Source organism: Leuresthes tenuis, unplaced genomic scaffold, assembly GCF_036924035.1.
Source record: "Leuresthes tenuis unplaced genomic scaffold, fLeuTen1.0.hap1 SCAF_4, whole genome shotgun sequence".
Classification (NCBI taxonomy): domain Eukaryota; kingdom Metazoa; phylum Chordata; class Actinopteri; order Atheriniformes; family Atherinopsidae; genus Leuresthes; species Leuresthes tenuis.
In genome coordinates, this window is record NW_027325358.1 from 10,723,178 (window position 1) to 10,741,666 (window position 18,489).

The window sequence follows — 18,489 nt, forward strand, 5'->3', positions numbered from 1 at the left end:
CAGAGTGTCACTGTGATCTACGTGTGGGAGAATGCTGCACTCTGTCTTCAGGAAAACAACCAAAACAAATGTGATGAAAATAGAAGAGCAAAAATGATTTTTAAGCTTTAATGAGTCCATAAACAAAAAATCTCAACAAAACAAAAGTTCTACAGTGTTCTACTTAACAAAACAGAGTCAAGCACTACAATATCACCAAAAAAAACAAAACACAAACAAAACTGTGGGTGTAGGAAGTAGAGTCCTCTTTGTCATATAGCATTCAGTTACAAATGTTTACATCCATAGTTACCATTCATTGCATGATGCCCTCAGCACTGACAAATATAGAACAAAGCAGGGATAGAAAAGAACATGAAATAGGTTATCTACCGTTAAAACATGCTTCCAGAATCAGATACTCTGGTACAGCAGTTCAAGGACACATGTTTGATTCTTGAAGCAGGTGATCCAGAACCCATTTTCTCTTGATCTGATAAAAAGGCACAATTTCCTGTGAAAATCACTGGAGCTTCAAGGGCTCTCTCAGTCAGATTTATCCAACATAAAGCTGTTGGAGTTTATCAAAAGGATTTGTCCTTGAGTAAAAAGATTGCTTCAGATGTTCAGTGACGACCCGTCAGAGTTGAACATGTTATAAAAATATTTGCAATCAGCCTGTCAGCATTTCTCTACCAAAATAGGTGGATTTTGTAATCTGAGTACTGTCATAAAAAAAAACAAAAAACAAGAAATTTCTCCTTTGAGGCATTATGTGTGAAACCTGTTATAGTAAATTACAGTAACAACCATTTGAAATTAAAGCTGAAAGTTTAGCTCCAGTAAATACAAATAAACAAACACAATCAACAAACCAGACCTGGTTGAAATCGTGACGCAAATGCATTCAAATACTTGTTGGCTGTTTTTTTTATTTTTGTAGTCTGACTTATAAAGTTAACCGGAGATAATATTCTTCCCTCTTTCTTACAGATTGCTCAAAGAATATCTAATTAAGGGGGGAAAATGGAAGTTGCCTTTTCTAGCAAGCATTGCCAATATAAACACTGCCTTATGTATTTCATTTCAGAGCAACATTTTTACGCAATGAGGCACAGTTGATGCAAGCTATTTGAATGGCTCTAACTCTTTCTCCCAGGTCTGTCTAAAATAAATATCTTATGCATATAGTGACAATTCCCACAGTAACCAGGTTTACCTGTCATTTACTCAAACATCTGTATAGCTTAATATCAGAGCTACTCACTAAATGGGTGTAACATCAGGTTTTCACAACTATGTCTGTCTAATACAGCATTTCTTCTTATAGTTCAAGACATTTAGTTTGAAGAAAAGTTTTGTAGAAAATATCTTGTAGATTGACCTTGTAGCAATGACAGAACTACTGAAAACAGCAGTAATGGCAACACAACTCATTAACAGAGCAATGTTCATTGTAATTAATTGAACTCACAGAAACAGTGATAACTGCAGAAAAAGTGACGCTGCTGATTAATCTAATTGGATCCTTTAACATCTACCAGTCTGTAAGTTAAAACAATTGAACCTGTCGTAGTGGACTGTTGGTGGGTGTGAGGATGATGATGGGGTCACAGATGGCTGGTGGAAGTTGAAGGCAGCCCTGGTTTCTACACATTCGTTCGACACTTTGGGAAGATGGGGCCTCCCTCAAGCCTTCTCTTTCTTACTGAAGATGGAGAGAAAAATTCAGAGTTACAAAAAGAAAATAGATTGAAAAAAAAACACATGAAGAAACAGCCGAGGAGAGGGGAAGTGTCTTCAAAAAGCAAGGCAAAAAGTAACAGTTGGCAGCTGCAAAGGTAAAGAGTTAGGGCAGGGGAAGGAAGAAAGAAAATGAGACAAATGCAATGCACGCTGATAAGCATAGGACTGGATCAGCCTCAATGTGGACCGGGGAAATGATTAGTGGAAACCTTGCTAAGCCTAAGCAGGCTGAAATTTATGCTTAAACATGAACTAGTGTAACTCTTGGCTGAGTTAAAAGACACTTAGATTAGGTCCATATTGCAGAATTTGCTTTGAATCTCAATACATTTCAGTTTAGGTTGTGATTTTGTCAAGAACGTTGTTTGTTACATACAAAACAAAGAAAAAAATCAATAACCACAAACACATTTCCAAAACACAAACCCAGGTTTTTTTGAGGTTCGGGAGGGTTCCTGAGGATGATTCAGCTTTAAAGCACTGAAGTACAGTCTTTAGAAGGGAAGAGGACAGACTGCTTGAACAGAGTGAGCCAAATTCCAACAGAAGTATGGAAAAAAAACAACAAATCAAGAGAGGAGACAGATCCAAAGAGAAGGAATTTAAAAGATACAGCACGTTTCCTATGATAACATGATGCAGGAAGCAACATATTTCTCCAGCTTTTAAGCAAAGGAAGATGGAAGTTTGATCCTGTACACTCAGATCGTAAAGACTGAAAATAGTTTCCAAAGAGTTGGGGGATCTGTCTTTAGCTCAGTATCAGTTTTAAACTCTGCTTCTCTCAAATGTCTCTGTATGAGAGAAGCAAAGTTCAGAGATGTACATCCATGTCATCTCAATGACTGTTGGGAAAATTTGATCTTACTTGATGGTTATTCTTGTTACTATTTAAAATGGTGGATTATAATATCATTGCAATAACTTCTCTAATATTTATTTTTTGGAAATATACTGGGGAGGGAAGACTGGCCTTTGAAAGCACATGACAAAAGTGATGTGAAGAAGAAATAGAGCATGACAGGAGGTGGCAGCGGTTCCAACAGTCTGGATGTTGGCAGCAGAAAGGTAAGGCTGAACAGTCAAACATGTTGGGTCTGGGATTCAGCTGTGTCATTTGTTTTACTTAGTCTTGGACTTGAATTTTTTTCCAAAGGCTCTCTCCAGCTCAGGAACAGATAGAGTTAGGGTGAACGTGCCATCCGACTCTGACCTGACAACCCGGGCTTGAAAATGAGAAGGGGTTTGAAAGAAAACTGTTACAAATGATGACACTAACATGCACACACACTTATTTGGAGTACAATACTAGCAGGTTATATCACCACAAGAGACAAAATATCAAATTATCAAAGATAATTTTGAACCTAAAACCTTTATGGATTGGGAATACAGCCAACATACCACTGAAGCAAACATTTTTTTGTCTTTCTAAATCAATATAAACAAGTGAAGCTCACTAGAAATCCTTTGGTAGGATTGTAGACAAAAAAATGAAAAATTAACTCGTATCGTATCCAAATCGTATGGAAGAATTACCCAAATAGTTTGTGCATGTGCAGAGCAGGAAAAAGTTCCTTCAATCATTACATTATGTTCTCTCTCATGCACAAGTCTTTTCTTAGTGCTGATGTCATAACTCAGGAAGGTACTGTTTTCGTTGGCTGAGGCGCTCTGGCCGTCCTACCGAGTTACCAACCGATGATATCACTGCAGTTCTTCTATTAGTCTCTGATTGAAGTAGAATTTGTGGAGATATAGTGAAGATAAGGTGTCAGCAACACTGGCGCACACGTCGACTAACAAGGCCAAATACTACACTGCTGAAAAATTGTATTAGTTACATAACCAACTCGAGCATAATGAGGCGACTCTGTCATCAGTTGCAGTATGTACTTTAAAGGTTTAAATATAGCGTAAAGACTTTTGTCATGGTTACCACTGTAACTTATCTCACTTCCTAATGTAAGTGTATGTATGCGTGTGTGACACCCACCAAGATCATTATTGTTCATCATTGCATTGGAGCCACGGAGGCGTGGGCCCTGTTGGGTGAAATGATACCCAAACTTCAACAATGTGGTGTTTTTCTCCAGCATGCTGGCTATCTCCATCTCCACCTTGTTTCCCAGAGGCTGGCTCTGGAGTTTGGATGGATGGAAATAGAGGGGTTGAAAGCAGTTAAAAGAAAGATTAAGAGGGGTCAAGAAATGATTACCATCCTCTCTTTTGACAACAAAGAATGAAAGGGTAGCAGTGAGTCTTTCATATTATTTCAATCAATGAACATTGAATAACAGCCACAAGCCACATAACATATAAAAAATATCAAAGCAAGGTTATAAAACATCTGAGGGAGAAATGAGTCATGGATGCACAACCATGCAGGATGACACATCACAATGCGATCAAGAGGCATTAGAGTGAAGTGACAGCGACAGCCTGTGTAAACTGAGTCTGCAGGCAGCGGGTCGTGTGTTCCCTGGTACCTGATTGTCAATTTTGAGTTCAAGTAGTGTGCTGTTTTTCTGCAATGACTCGATGAGGGCCAGGATTCCAGATCCTGTTATGAAGTTGGACTCAACATTCAGACTCTTCAGCATCGTGTTTGCCTTTAGCATCTCTGCCAGGGCCTGAGGAAACACACAGCATACACTGAAACAATTCAAGCATTGATTTGAAACCATTTGCTCTAAAAGTGATACTTGTAGCCTAACAGGGTATACATTCCCAATACATTACATTTGTATTCAGGTCAAATTTTTAACAAAATACTTACAAATGCTACAGGGTCATTGCTCCTGGTTCCTACGATACTGAACCTCTCAACCACGGTGTTCTTCATCAGAGCCTCAGCATACGCCTTCAGAGTTGGGATGGGGATGTTCTAGGTACAGAAAAATACACTAATTACAAATACAACACACAATTGTTCTTTAAATGTCCTTTTTTTCCCCCTTCCGACGGTGGTTTCATCCACTCAATACTACAAACATCAAAGAATTGTGTTTATGCAATTTCTACCTTTTCAATTCCATCTTTTGTGCTGCGTAAAAGAAAACAAGAAACATTTTTGTTGTGTTTTACAAAACTATTGTCATGGAAACTTTAGTTTGTTCCTTTTAGGCTACTGTGGAATTTCTTTTTTGCAAAAGAAGAAACTGCAGCATCTCTGGATATAAATTCTCCAATTCTCTTATTTTCAGCCAATTCCACACAGGCTTAAACATGTTGTGCATTTTATATTTCTTATACATTATCACATTTTTTTCAACAGATCACACAACATGCTACACACTGAACCTTTTAAGTCATATCCTCTCTTTTTATCCTAAAAAACAACACAATATTCTCACCTTGATGTTGTTCAGGTTGACCTCGACCAGGTCAGGATCATTCCTCTTTATTCTCATCAGTGTTTCCTCTACATCAGTGGAGTTTGGCTCCTCATCAGGGACAGGCTTGTACTGTGTGCATTGGATCACACCTGGGAAACACAAGTATAGTAACTTTATACTAGACTCAGCTGCAGGAAGAACTTGCTCTGCTAAATAGTCCAACGTGAGTACATCTAACCTCATCATCAGTGCTTTAGTATAAACATGACGTCTTTTCACTACTTGACACATGTCCTGATTAAGAGTTTTGGAGTCTGCCAGTTTCTAAATCTACTTCACTTAACACTGTAAACAGCATTATCTGGATAAATGATTGCTAGGGAGTCTTGCTACATGTGCTTGCATGAGGGTTTTGTGCCAAACAAAGCATAGGACTTCTTATTGATTATAAAAGTGCAATCTTTTTTTCCCAGACAATGGTCGAGTTAAATTATTCCTTTAATAGAGTAATTCAACACAGTATTTTTGTGAGAAAATTAGATAAACATCTCCATGATTGAGAAAATAGACAATTTCCACAGGTGGCACAGAACTGGCTCTCTTTGTGTGCTAGTCATATTTGGAAGTGAAATGCTTGCTTTCTAAGTCTGTATATAGGCAACTCTCCACTGTTTATAAAATTATATGCAAACAGATTGAATAGAATATACTGTGTTCCTGAAGGAGCTTTAGAACAATATATGAGAGTCTGCTCATAGTAAGTTTTAACGTGTAAATATATTTGAGCCTGTATGAAGTGAAAGAAAGATTGAATCAGCTGTCTTTAGCAAAGTAAACCTTCTCTCTGTCAAGTGATTCTAACCCAACTCACTTCAGCAGTTTCACTTTCTTGCAATCTGCTTTATTTTAGGGCATCTTTACTTGTTTCTGGAATATCTAAGCACCGCATGTGTTTGTGTCAATTGAAGAAAACAAGAGTTCTCCAAATAACAATTCAGTAACATACAAGTGATTACAAATGTGCAAGTGTGTGTGTTTTACTTACTGTTGAGGCCTTGCTTGTTGACTATGGTGCTGCTGGCCAGTGCTTCATAGTATTGCTGGTTACTCATCAGGGTGTGCATTCCCAAAATAGCTGGAAAACAGCAAGATGACAGAATGTCAATGAAAGATAATCAACATAAAAATGAAGTGTCTAGTTGCCAACACTATGGGTCACTTTGTTCACAAAGGTACTTGCAGCAGCACATGCAAATCACACAAGTTTTAACAAGCATCAGTATGGTCTCAAAGTTTAACCTTTAATTTCTGCAGCCACAACCTCTGCTCTTACTCGGCTGACCTGCAGATATTTGAAATACTTCATCTTCTGCATCCTATACTATGTCAAGATATTAACCTGTGAAGCTAACAATTTGATGAGGTGGTCGAACAGAGAGTATATATAAAACATATTTCTGACTGAGCCCTTTATCTAAGGATGATCAATTGTACAAACAAAGCAATCTATAGAGATATCCCTTCTTTGATTGAGAGATTATTGACTGTCTGTTCAGCTACTAAAGAAGACAAACTGCTTTTAGTAGAGAGGACATGCCACCTATCACAACTCAAGGGGTTTGTTTCCAAAAACATCTCTCTTTATGTGAGTAAGCAGGGTTTTCCATCTACAGAAATGCACGGAAAAACATACTTTGAACTTAAGGTTCAATCAAGTCAGCAAAAGCCACAAATTTTTGCACATGCAGCACAAAGTAACTTGTACATCTACAGCATTTACCTTCCTGAAACTGTGCATTGCATGAGCAGTAACAAACATGCAAAGGGCATCATTAAGTCTTTTTTTTTCAGATTGTCTGCTTTTAATAAAACGATGGCATGAACATGACAGACAACCACACTGGTTCCAGGCTAATGTGGTGTGCCGTCAATAGATAACCTGGATGGTGTTGAGCTAATGGAAAGAGAGATCCAGTGGAGGTGGGAGAGTAGAAGAAAATGGAGAGACTGTTGGAGAGATGAAGAGGAAGAGTGGTGGGAAGATGGAGAGAGCACTAAAAGGAATGGAAAAGAGTTAGCATGAGGAAAATTAGAGACTAGTTAAAGCCAAGAGGTTGCGTTTATACAATTAGTGAGTAAGGAGAGGATGAAAAATAGTTAAGACACCTACATTTTAATATGACCAGCAATACAACTTCAGACTGTCACAGATTAATGTATTAGCGTATATCAATGAGCATGTTTTATGTTTATATATTTTAGGTTTCCTTATTTAGAAAATGAATGCTATTTCAAGAGTTTATTCAGTTTTTAACATTAAAATGTGGAAATAAAAAAGGACAGTGAAATTATAATGCATATTAAAGCGTTTAAAGGTGCGTTACCTGCAATATCACAGAGTTCTGCATCAGTAGCACTCGACAGGGCTTCCTCCAGCTCCGGCTCAAGAGTAACACTCTCAATCATTGGGTCAACCCTCTTTTTAGGCACCCAGGCCTTTCCTGCAATATCAGGTCAGAGATTTCATGTATTCAAGAGAGTTCAGTGGAGGTTCTCTTCCAGACTCAAACAAATGTCTCACATACACTGCTGCTGAGGTGGGATATGGATGGAGGTTTGAAAGGCAATGAATTGACAATTGATCATAAATGGAAGTTTTACAGCCATAAAAGGTGCAGAAAGTTAGAATATCCCAATTACAACTCGGATATTCCACAAATGCATCATCAGTGTTAAATAAACAGTTCAAATGATAGATAAGTTGTAATCATACCATTGTAGCTGTATACAGGCAAGGTAATAACATTTTTTCATTAAGTGTGAACTTCAGGATTATAGAAACAAATACAAATAATTTGTCAGAACTTTAAACCTCATACAAATACAGTGTACACAGTAGTGCCTCATTCAAATATATGATAATATATAAGCACACAGTAATGTTAGCCAGACGTCAGTCCAGTTACACAAATCAGTTTTATTGCAAAACAGCTGAGCCATCTTCAGGAATGTGAGTATCCCTTTATGTCACACCTGACTACAAGCTGTTGTCACTTCATCTGACTGACTGTAGAGTCCAAGAGATTTGTGTCTGCACTAATATAGTTGTGTGTCTGCATTTGAGTGGTCTGCTCCTCGAGTTTCAGTCAAACCCTTTGACCCTGTTAATAAAACACTGGCTTGTGTTGAATTGTACATTGATGTAAAATCACACCATGGAGTTGGCTGTTTGTGTGATTGTGGCTACCCCACCTTCAGTTTTACATCCAGAAGATTCCCTAAAGCAAAATTGTAATGAATTACAGGCTGGTAGACCCTCTAAAGTTTTACAAAGAGAGGACTGGCATCTCACACATAACGCACACACCATTGTGTCCACAGTAGACTGGTGCTGGTCAGCTGACAGACCTCTGAGGACCTGATGAGGGGAGGATTTATGGAGCTGAGATTAAACGTAGATTACTGAGAGACCTAGTTTGAAAGTTAATGCTTACATTTATTATGTTATAAACAATTTACTTTTGACACTATCTTTTCAAAATTCATAATCCATCAAAATTTCACGGTTTCAAATGACTTATTAATTCGCAGTATTCAGTGCTGTCTTCTGTCACAATGTAGCGACTTCATGCCGTTTCTTCATCATGTAAGCTAAGTGTAGGCCTGAAACACTGAACACTTTCATTGTTGTTTTGTTTTGTCTCACCAATGATCCAAAATCCCAAGAAATTTGTTTTTTTTAAAAGAAGTACTTTAAGTGTAACATAATAGGTCAAATACAAAAAGAATAAATTCATTAACAAAATAGTTTCCATAAAGAAAAATGCCATTTCCTACCTCTCTTCTCCCCAGTGAAGGGCACCAGGTCTTCTTTGTCAGGGTGTTCTTTGGCCTGTTTCTCCAGATGGGCCAGGAGGTTGTCTCTCTGAAATGTTCCTGTTGGTTCTTTCTTGGTCTGGTCCTTCTGCCTCAGCCCAGCAGGCAACAATGCATTCTATAAAAGGAGAGGAATTTACATCATTTGAAAGAGTGGCTCTGAATATTGGAAATAAACCTATTACCTCTAAAATACCTCTATGCAATAGTTCAACAATTTTTCTCCACAGGATGAATCCTGGTGATATATGAATTTCTCTCTATGGCAACCATGAAGCTGAAAATCAATTGATTTTTCAAGGAGATGTCTTGACAATAATTACATGCATTATCATAGACTCAGGTACATGCATCGAGCGCAACCAGCAGGTCATTTGCAATATCTACGAAATGAATAACACATCATACCAGCATGATATATCAGTGATCATTTTCCTTTAACGCTGCCCCCTCTCCATATGAAATAAACAAAAAAAGACAGGCTTGCTGCCAACAGATCACTTCATCGTGTTTTTTTGTATTTCATGTAATTCTGGGTCTGCTCTGAACTCAAACAACTGAGTCAATCACTCAATTGCACACTGATTACTTTACCATGACAGTAGTTCCACTCTTCATTCAAGTAGATTTGGATGTTTGTTTTCATAAGTTCGGCACACAGCCCTTAATGATGTCATCCTGACTGTTTTTTGACTGGTATCTCGTTCTTGCTGGGAACTTCTATTTTAGATTCTGAACCAACCTATTTTTGGTTCCAATGTCCGGTGTATTGATAAAAGAAGCAAAGTTTCTCTCTGTTCGTGAAAAAGCTCCAACAGAGATGCTAGCATGGCTGTCTGCGTGTCTTTTTCCAACTTTGTCAGCAGAAAAGGATTGTTTTAATATTCAGCATTAATACAGTAAAGCAGAGATTATACTTGTGTAAATCAAGCCTTTTGTTCTGTAACACATTCAATGAGACACTGAGTAACTGAAGTCTGAAATCCAGACGGAACTAAGACACTTTTCAGATCAAACATGATCATCCACGACTGAACAGGAAAACACCTGAGAGTGAGGTTTCAGAAGAAATGTTTGATCCTCTATACAAAAACATTATCAGAATTCATTCAAAGTTAGGATACACATGAATATAGTGGTGCAGTATCTTTGTGCTGGTAAAAGTAACTCACATATCTGTCCCTGTCACAACTCAAGATCAAGAAGTTTCCCAGACCATTACAGCACACCAAGTTATTTTCAACCTCAAGCAACATTCAAAACCAAGCTCTTAGAGGTGCTACTTATAGCTTCATATCTAATCTCTGCTCTCAGCACTCAGAGATCTCGATATTCAAGTGTTGATAATGACATTTAAAACCTACATCAACATATTTTTTTGCTACTTAAGGTTAAAATGGCAAACAAAATCGCATAATCAGAAGTTGAAACAATAGCACTGGTTTTTAATTTTTGTAATATACAGTACAAAGCACTTATTCTATTCCATTTTAGCTGTGTGGAGTCTTTCTGTCTCTTTAGCAGCTCAGTGCGTCACAACACTTACAGCTGGTCACTTTGTCTGCATGGAGTTAAATGATGAGTCAGAGGGTACAGCATGTTATTCATGTAACTGTCATTTATGCTGATGTGCCTTGAGGATGGGACCATGATGTCTGAGAAGAAATAAACAGAACAAGCTAGGAAGGGCTAAACTGAAACAACACATGTACAAAGACAGAATGTTCTCTTGATGACTGTTTAACTATTGATTAAACTATTTTATCAACAGTCACAGTACATCTTGCAGACGTGTTTTCCAGTCCAACGTGAGACATTTTCAGAGCTTTTACTGGAACTGATGTGGGACGCCTTGCTTACAGTCTGTTTCAAAGCAAATGGGCACTTTACTGTTGTGTAACAGGTGACAAGGCACAAACGAGCTAAGCATGCACAAACACACTGCCCTCTCACTGTGTCCTCTGTTTACGTCATGGAGCCCCTGCAATTGCTCACTGCTGGCATCAGTCCCTCTCTCACACACACCCGCACGCACGCACACACACACACACACACACACACACAGGGTCTTCCATATCAACCCTACCAGTCATCCCCTTGGCATTGAGAGGGACTCCAGTCTCTTTACGAGCAGTTAGACATTCATCTGAAAGCTATTACAGCCACTGTCAGCACCTCAACTCAAGATATATCACTGAGTGTTCTGTCTGTGCATGCAGAAATAAAAACATCTAAAAGACCAACAGAAAGTCAGTCATTACTGATGTTTTGGAATTTCTTTAGTTGTACTCAATACAAAATGAGAAATATTATAATTAACAGCAAAGACTAAATAGTTGCAAAGCTTTAACATTATTATACCTATCCAGACTTTATGTCAGTTGTGTCAATTTCCCTCATGCTTACAGATACAGATACTATTCCTTTACTTCCTCGATCATGTTTGATGTAAAGTAACCGAGGTAATTAATGTACTTGTACTTGTTTTATACTGCTATCACTTTTTAGTCTACTGCATTTCTATGACCACTGTAGTTACTGGCTACGTTAAAGCAGATTAGATGTTTAAAAGTTTCTATCATACTGAAAAGGTTATGAAATAGGGTTAGGTTGGGACAGAGTCATGTTTACCACTGTGCAGCATCCATTCTTCTTCTAACAACAGTCTGTAAACATCTGGGAACTGAGAAGACCAGTTGATGAACCTTTGAGAGAGAAATTTTGTCCCATTCTTGTCTGACAGTCTTCTTTGTTTTATTTTGGTGTCATCTTTGTATGATAGAACTTTAACCTGCATTTGTGGATGACATAGTGAATTGTCTTCACAGACAATGATTTCTGAAAGTGTCCCTGAGCCCATGCAGTGATTTCCATGACAGAATAATTTCTATTTTTAATGCCATGCTACCTGAGGGCCTGAAGATCACAGACATCCAAAACTGAGATCTGTGATCGGTTTTCCCCTAGCACAATATCTCAAGATTCTCTAAATATTTTGGTGATATTATGTACTGTAGATGATAGAATATTCAAAGTCTTCAGAATTTTACATTTAAGAACATTATTCTGAAATTTCTCCACGATTTATAGACACAGTTTAACACTGACTGTTAAAATTTTGCTCTTCTTCCTTTCCGAGAGACTCTGTCTCTCTAAGGTGCTCTTCTTACACCCAAACATGTTACTGACCCGTTTATAGTTAATCACATTAGTTGCAAAAAGTTCATCTAGCTGTCAGCTACTTTTCCAGGCAAAAACAATAAAATGTCAGCTTTTCTACATTTAATATGTTTTCTAGTTTCCATGGTGAATAAAATATGGGTTCATGAGATTTGTAAATCTTTGCATTCTGTGTTTATCTACATTTTACACAGCGTCCTAGACTTTATGGAATCAGGGTTGGTATGTAAAATACAGTGGAAACCATAAAAACACCAAAAAACATCTTTACTTTAAATAGTAAATTAGGTGCATTTGAATACACAGCACTAACACCATTAAAAGAAAAAGAAAACGCTGCTATCACCTTGAAGCAGTTTAAATGACAGCTCACTGTAGTGTATTACTTTAGGGGTTCCAATAAGCCTGTATCACCCCATAACTCTCCACTGAAACCAACATACTGACAGCAACCCCTCCTTATGGACTTAAAGGGTTGTAAACTTACATCAGGATCAAGCTCCTCTAATTCATCCTCTAACCGCTGCAACTCCTCCTCTGAGAGTTTCTTCAGCAGCTCGTCCTCGTCTATGTCCCTGTACTTCTCCATCTCCTTCTTCAGCACCGACATTCTAGACAACACGCCTGGAAAAATAGATGTTATCTATTACAGAAATTCAACCATAACAGCTGAGTCTCATTAAAGAAGAGTACATTACGTTCTACACAGGCGTGACCAAATGGTGGGCAGGTAAAGATTACTGTGGATAAAATAAACTAAAATGATGTGTATTTTTGATACTTTTACCGTATCTTTTACCTCTTGAGATTCAGTGATTGGAAATTGAAAAAAAGGAAAGATTTTACTTGAATCGTTATTATCTTGCATTATCTTGCTGTGTTTTCTGCGTTAACAGAGTCAACAGACATTCAGACAGCTGCCTCACCTCAATAAAACCTCCAAATGAGAAAGACAAGATGAAGATGATCAGGAGTCTGGAAAATCTGAGATTTTTTTGGGGGGAAAAAATGATGGAAACAGCCAGGAGAATGGTTTACCAGTGGAAGAAGATGTAGATGTGCAATACACTGACTGAGCATCACATGTTGTTCTTACTTTTGACAATGCTCACCTCAATGATCCCCACCTCTGGGGTAAAACAGCATAAAAAGGCAGCAAAGTGCCTGAAGCGCTCCAAGGAAAGCAAAACACCTGAAAGAACAAAAAGCATGTGAGAAAAGAGATTATCAGCTCTCAGAATTGGACAGCAACAAATACCAGAAGTCAACTATCTGTAAATAAGTATTTTCCAGCTTATCTAAAGTTTTTAGTAAGATGGAAATGTGGTCAACTAGCTAATGCTATATGCACTTCTAATGAACAGATCTGTTATTTCCTCTTCTTTTACTGTATATTTTAAATTAGTGGTTACCTGGTTTTTATTTGGGATAGCTGAACTTTAATAAAAGTTTGACGATTTTGGACTGTGCTTATTTACTTTGTTCCAAAATGTTCATTGAGAAAAATTGACAACACTCTTGCTTCTGTTCAGTAAATATGACACTACAACCAGCATCTTGTTAGCTTGTAGTCATATGAAAAAGACACAACTCCCGCTTTCCACGCTACGGTTTTACTTATCGACATAATAATAATACTGGTACTGTACCGGTACTGGTATAGGTACCGGTGTCGGTATCGGTGCGTCCTTAAAATTAACCCAAAATGTTTGGTCCCATAGAGGACCAAAATTAGTTTGAAACCTATTTAGTCTCAGTTAAACACACTGTACACTGTGCAGTGCCTGAAGTTTGGATGCCCAAACCGAATGGCTCTATTTTACCCAATTCATAGTCACAATTAAAGTGGCTAAAATTTGTCCAACCTTTCAGCCTAGACCAGCAAATCTGTACATTTAGTGAAATTTAGTGAGTTAATGGGTTATGACCTACTGTTTCAAAAAAAGGTGTTGTGCTCTACATTGACAGTGGAAAGAAGACAGGAAAATGGGCAGAGAGAGGGAAACGACATACAACACAGGGCCCCTGGCCAGGATTCGAACTAGAGCACACTGCAACGAGGACTTACAGCCTCCAGTGTATATGGAGGGCCTACTCAACCCACTGACCTACCCAACAGCCCAAAACATTAAAAATTTAAATGAACCCACAGGGGATATTTTTTTATCATAACACATAATGACAATAATCTTATCCAGAGCTTTGTGGTAAATGGCAAGAGACAGTTTTTCATACATAATTCAATGACTGCATTTTGCAAAAAAAGAAAGTGATGTCAAAGGTGTCATAAAACGTGTAAAGGGCAGCTTTCCTTTCTTTTTCAAAGGGCTCTGAAGAAAAGGTGATGGAACACTCGTTTCTTTCTTAGATGGCAGTGAGGACATACTGGTAATCTTTTTCTTTCTCTCTAATTCTGTCCTGTTGGTGGGAGCAGATTTGGAGATGAAAGATCAGCTGCAGCTGATCTTTTCTAGGTCTCAAAACACCCAACACTCATCATGGGTGGTCTCTGAGCCTTGGGTCAAATTCGGAAATGTGTTGAGGTGACAATGATGAATACTAACACGACACTTTCAATAACTTTAAAGAGCCTGCATCAAATAATGAAATTTTTCACAAATTAAGCAGAAACTGTTTGGTTCAAACCCAAAACCAGCCAAAGAGGAGAAAATTCAACAAGTACAAATGTGGGTATAAACGTTTCTTTTTTTTATGTCACGTATGTCAGCAAGTGTGCTTTGGCTGATCTCCGAAGAAACGGGGTCAAGCTTGCTGTTCTTTTGTTCTGCTTTCTCTAACGCCACGACAAGTTTCCAAATACTTGAGATCAAGAACCGGGCTGAACTCCAAACAACATTGCAAGTCAACTGGAAGACATCGACCTGCTCTGATGATATCAAACAGACCCTTGAGTGTTTTTATAAAGTTTCTGCACGCTTCTGCTTCATTATAGGGACATTCACAGAGCTAAGATGAAATAAAACTGCAGACGGCCTGAGCCAGAAGGTAGAGTCACAGAAATTTGACATGACTCTCTTCCTCTAAAGCATGCCTGTCCAGCTTGTGTATCTAAAACCTCAAAACTGAAAAATATCTGCTCTCCTGTGAGAAAAGCCTTTGTCATAATTGACTCTAGAAGTTCTAAGCTATAAAAAGGTGTTGAACTTGTGAGTTTTGTTTTTCTACACTCACATGCTCTCAGAGTGGCCAAAACCTATTACAGACAATAACTCAGCACATTAAACAGAGCAGGAAGTTAGGCGACAGTGACTTTTGCATGTTTAAGAAGAAAACTTCCTGCTAAATGTCTTTAAATCGCAGAGATGTGTAACTGACATGTCTTACGTCAGTAAAATCTCCAGCTGCCATATTTAAGAAAACAAGTCATGCTACAAACTGCAGTTCTTTCCCAGTAAAATAACAACAAAGAAGACTGCAAATCACACATTTTTATTCTAATATCTTAAATAGGTCATTACATATCAGTCAAACTGGAGACTCCAATTGAAAAGGTGAAAGATTGAAGTACAGTAAGAAAGAGTGGGGAGAGGAAAGCTATTTTATGTTACAGTCATGTGAAAAAGAGATTTCAGTTCTGAGATTTTACATATCAGGACATAATAAAAAAAACATTTATGGTGCATCCCATGATTCAGTATCATGTAGAAGCACCTTCAGCATCTGTACCTTGTAACTCTCACATTGTTGAGGAGTTTTGATCCACTCTTCTTTACAATGTTACATCAATTCATTGACGTTTGCAGCATTTGTTTATGAACATCTCTCTTTTTAGGTTCCAACTACAGCACTTCAGTCACGTTGAGGGTTGGACTTTGACTGTACCACTGCAACATCTTAATTATCCTGTAACAGATTTGCTGCTGTGCTTGGGATCATTTTCCAGTTACATGAGCCAGTTTTCACCAAGCTTCAATTGTCAAAAAGGTGCCCGGGTCCCGTGGCTGCAATTGCTTCCCAAAGTTAACTTCTGATGTCTTTCCTCCTTGGCGCTGTATTAACACACACACACAGCTGAATGCTGCAGACCAGCAAAACTCCTGCTTTTATAGAGATGATCACACTTGCTGATGATCAATTAATCATGTGCATGTGATTATCAGCCATGGCTGCTACTTCCCTTTGAATTCCTGTGAAAGCAGTAAAGGTATACAGTTTTCCCACAAAGTTTCTGCATTTTGTTGAACAAACAATGACACTATGTACAGTACTATGTTATGTTTTGTTATTCGTCTGCATTTACCCCATCTTTTAAACCTGGTAAAAACCAGGCAATTTAAATTTATTTTCTTATTATGTCCCGATACATGAATAGAATAATGATGTGCTTTCTTTTTCTCATGGCAAAGGAATTCTCGCCTCTAGCTGTCAGAATGGCCCGAAGAAAACAGCTGAGAGACAACTGGCTTCTCTAAGCCGCATAACGCATGTACAGAGATAGACAAAAAGGCTGTGTGTGTTATCTGCTGTGACTGCAATGCAGGAGTCCATTTCTCTTTACATTAAGGTCTTTTTTGCACACCAAATGAAGCCGTCCTTCATTTTGTTGAACACTCTGCACTCGTCTGTGTCTGCGCCTGTTATTCCCCCCTGCACTCTGGATACCAGCAAGGAGTCGTATATCATAATTTGTATAGTGAGGGACATGGCAGCTCACTCGCTGCCTTAGACCTGAGGTCAGGCCATTTGTGCATTCTGCAGAGGTCAAAATGTCGCCATGTTCTGTCAACTGTCCCTTCACTAATCAGAGTGTGGTTTCAGGTTGTCTGCTAACGTGATGCATCACAAAACCGAGAAGTGAATGGCAGACTTCTGAATGTATTTGAATGCATGTTTTAAGTGAAGCACGAGGCAATGACAATGGTGACAACTCTGCTGAAGAGCATAATCAAAATAAAAGGAAAATTATAAGCTACTAATTAAGAGTGGTGTCAGTATAATTCACTTATATTGACCTTTTATGTGATTAAAGCAGTTGTCATTGCTTATCTCTCTCTAAGGGACTTTAATGTAAGGGTGTGTTGCTTTCATGACAGAAACCTCCAAATACATTCCTCACAAAGATGTTGATGAACAATAAGTTATATGAAAATGCTTTTTCTTTGTTTTCAAGAGGGAAACACTCATTACTCTCAACGACATTAATTCTGTCCATGTAACTTTTTAAACTATTAGCTGCAAAGTCAGTCTTCACTTATTTGACTGCGTTACTGTCCGCAGACTGTAATTTTTGCATTAATTTACGTACCTCCTCCGGCGCTATTTATAGACAATCGGCCCAGCTGGGTGACAGCAACGAATACTTTGACCAGATATGGTTTCCCTCAGAGCCGCCTGGAGTCGCAGTGCGAGGTCCGCTCCGATGCAAGCGCGCAAACCCTGGAATCCGCCAAAACTCCGCTACACGAAACCGTCCATGGGCCGCAGAAAGTCTGGAATCATCCGGCAGATTTCAGCGTGAACACACCGTTTCCCTCCTCAAATGCCGGTCGACTCTCCTTGCGTTTGCGGAGGCTGAATCTCATCTCCCACAAAGGGCAAAGTAAACTTAATGGGAGAGATCCTCCTCCTCCTCTCTTCTCCCCCCACCCCCCCACACGGGGCTGCCCTGTCACACACAGTGATGTCATGAAGTCAACCTGCGTCCATTGTCGGACACAGTGGTTCGGAACTGTAAGCTTCATCTGCGTGGGTTTGGTTTTTCGATGCAAATCCAGGTATTTTCGAGGATGTCAAACTCGGTAACACTCCGCAGCCTTTTCGCTTTACAACTGTAAAGGTGCAGCCAGTAAAATACATTCGATCAAACGTTTGTTGCTATAATTTCTGAGGGAAAAAGGGCCTCTGAAACTATATTATAGCACATAACAAACATTCAAGTAATGTTTGCAGCTGAAATGAATTTAGCTGGCTTGTTTTCATTTAGCTTAAAATTGGGTACCGACAGACATGAAAAGTCTTCTGGTTTGAGTCCATTAGGTGGCTGACTCAGGCGTTGGGGCCCCTTCAAAAAGCACTGTTGGAAGGAGGAGCATAAAATCCTTTTTCACACTTTCCCCCTATCCTAGGGATTTTTGTCTCTTTATTTTTAATCATGTAGACAGTTTAAAGCGCAGATCTTGGCATCTTGAAAAAAGCACAATTTGAATGCCTTTAAAAATTCAATCAGTTTGATGCCTCTGTTGTGGAATTTTGTTTGGGATCTGACAAAAACACTTTAGTAAAAGGCCATGCAAATGTGCCATTTGTTCATGCTGAAAAAGCAGCTCATATTTTCAGGATACCAGGCTATCCATGTTCAATCTTGAGCTTTACCTCCACCTAATGAAGAGCACAACATGAAATACAAATG

The 18,489-nt window shown here is 38.6% G+C and overlaps 1 protein-coding gene across 5 annotated transcripts; it reads right to left on the reverse strand.

The window, feature by feature from the left end:
• Positions 1 to 97: 97 nt before the first annotated feature.
• tmod1 (tropomodulin 1) lies at positions 98 to 17,711 on the reverse strand. 5 transcript variants are annotated; one of them, XM_072384555.1, is made up of 13 exons: positions 17,386 to 17,711; positions 13,232 to 13,311; positions 13,046 to 13,103; positions 12,607 to 12,743; positions 8,901 to 9,057; positions 7,448 to 7,564; positions 6,109 to 6,198; positions 5,082 to 5,212; positions 4,505 to 4,612; positions 4,215 to 4,358; positions 3,722 to 3,866; positions 2,852 to 2,951; positions 98 to 1,687 (listed from the first exon to the last, which is right to left on the reverse strand). In XM_072384555.1, exons 4-13 carry the CDS (start codon positions 12,727 to 12,729, stop codon positions 1,669 to 1,671), a joined length of 1,134 nt encoding a protein of 377 aa, XP_072240656.1. In that variant the 5' UTR covers positions 12,730 to 12,743; positions 13,046 to 13,103; positions 13,232 to 13,311; positions 17,386 to 17,711; the 3' UTR covers positions 98 to 1,668. The 5 variants fall into 5 exon arrangements, with proteins under 5 accessions (XP_072240656.1, XP_072240657.1, XP_072240658.1 ...); XM_072384556.1 differs by having other exon boundaries at positions 13,216 to 13,311; XM_072384557.1 differs by lacking the exon at positions 13,046 to 13,103.
• Positions 17,712 to 18,489: the final 778 nt, after the last annotated feature.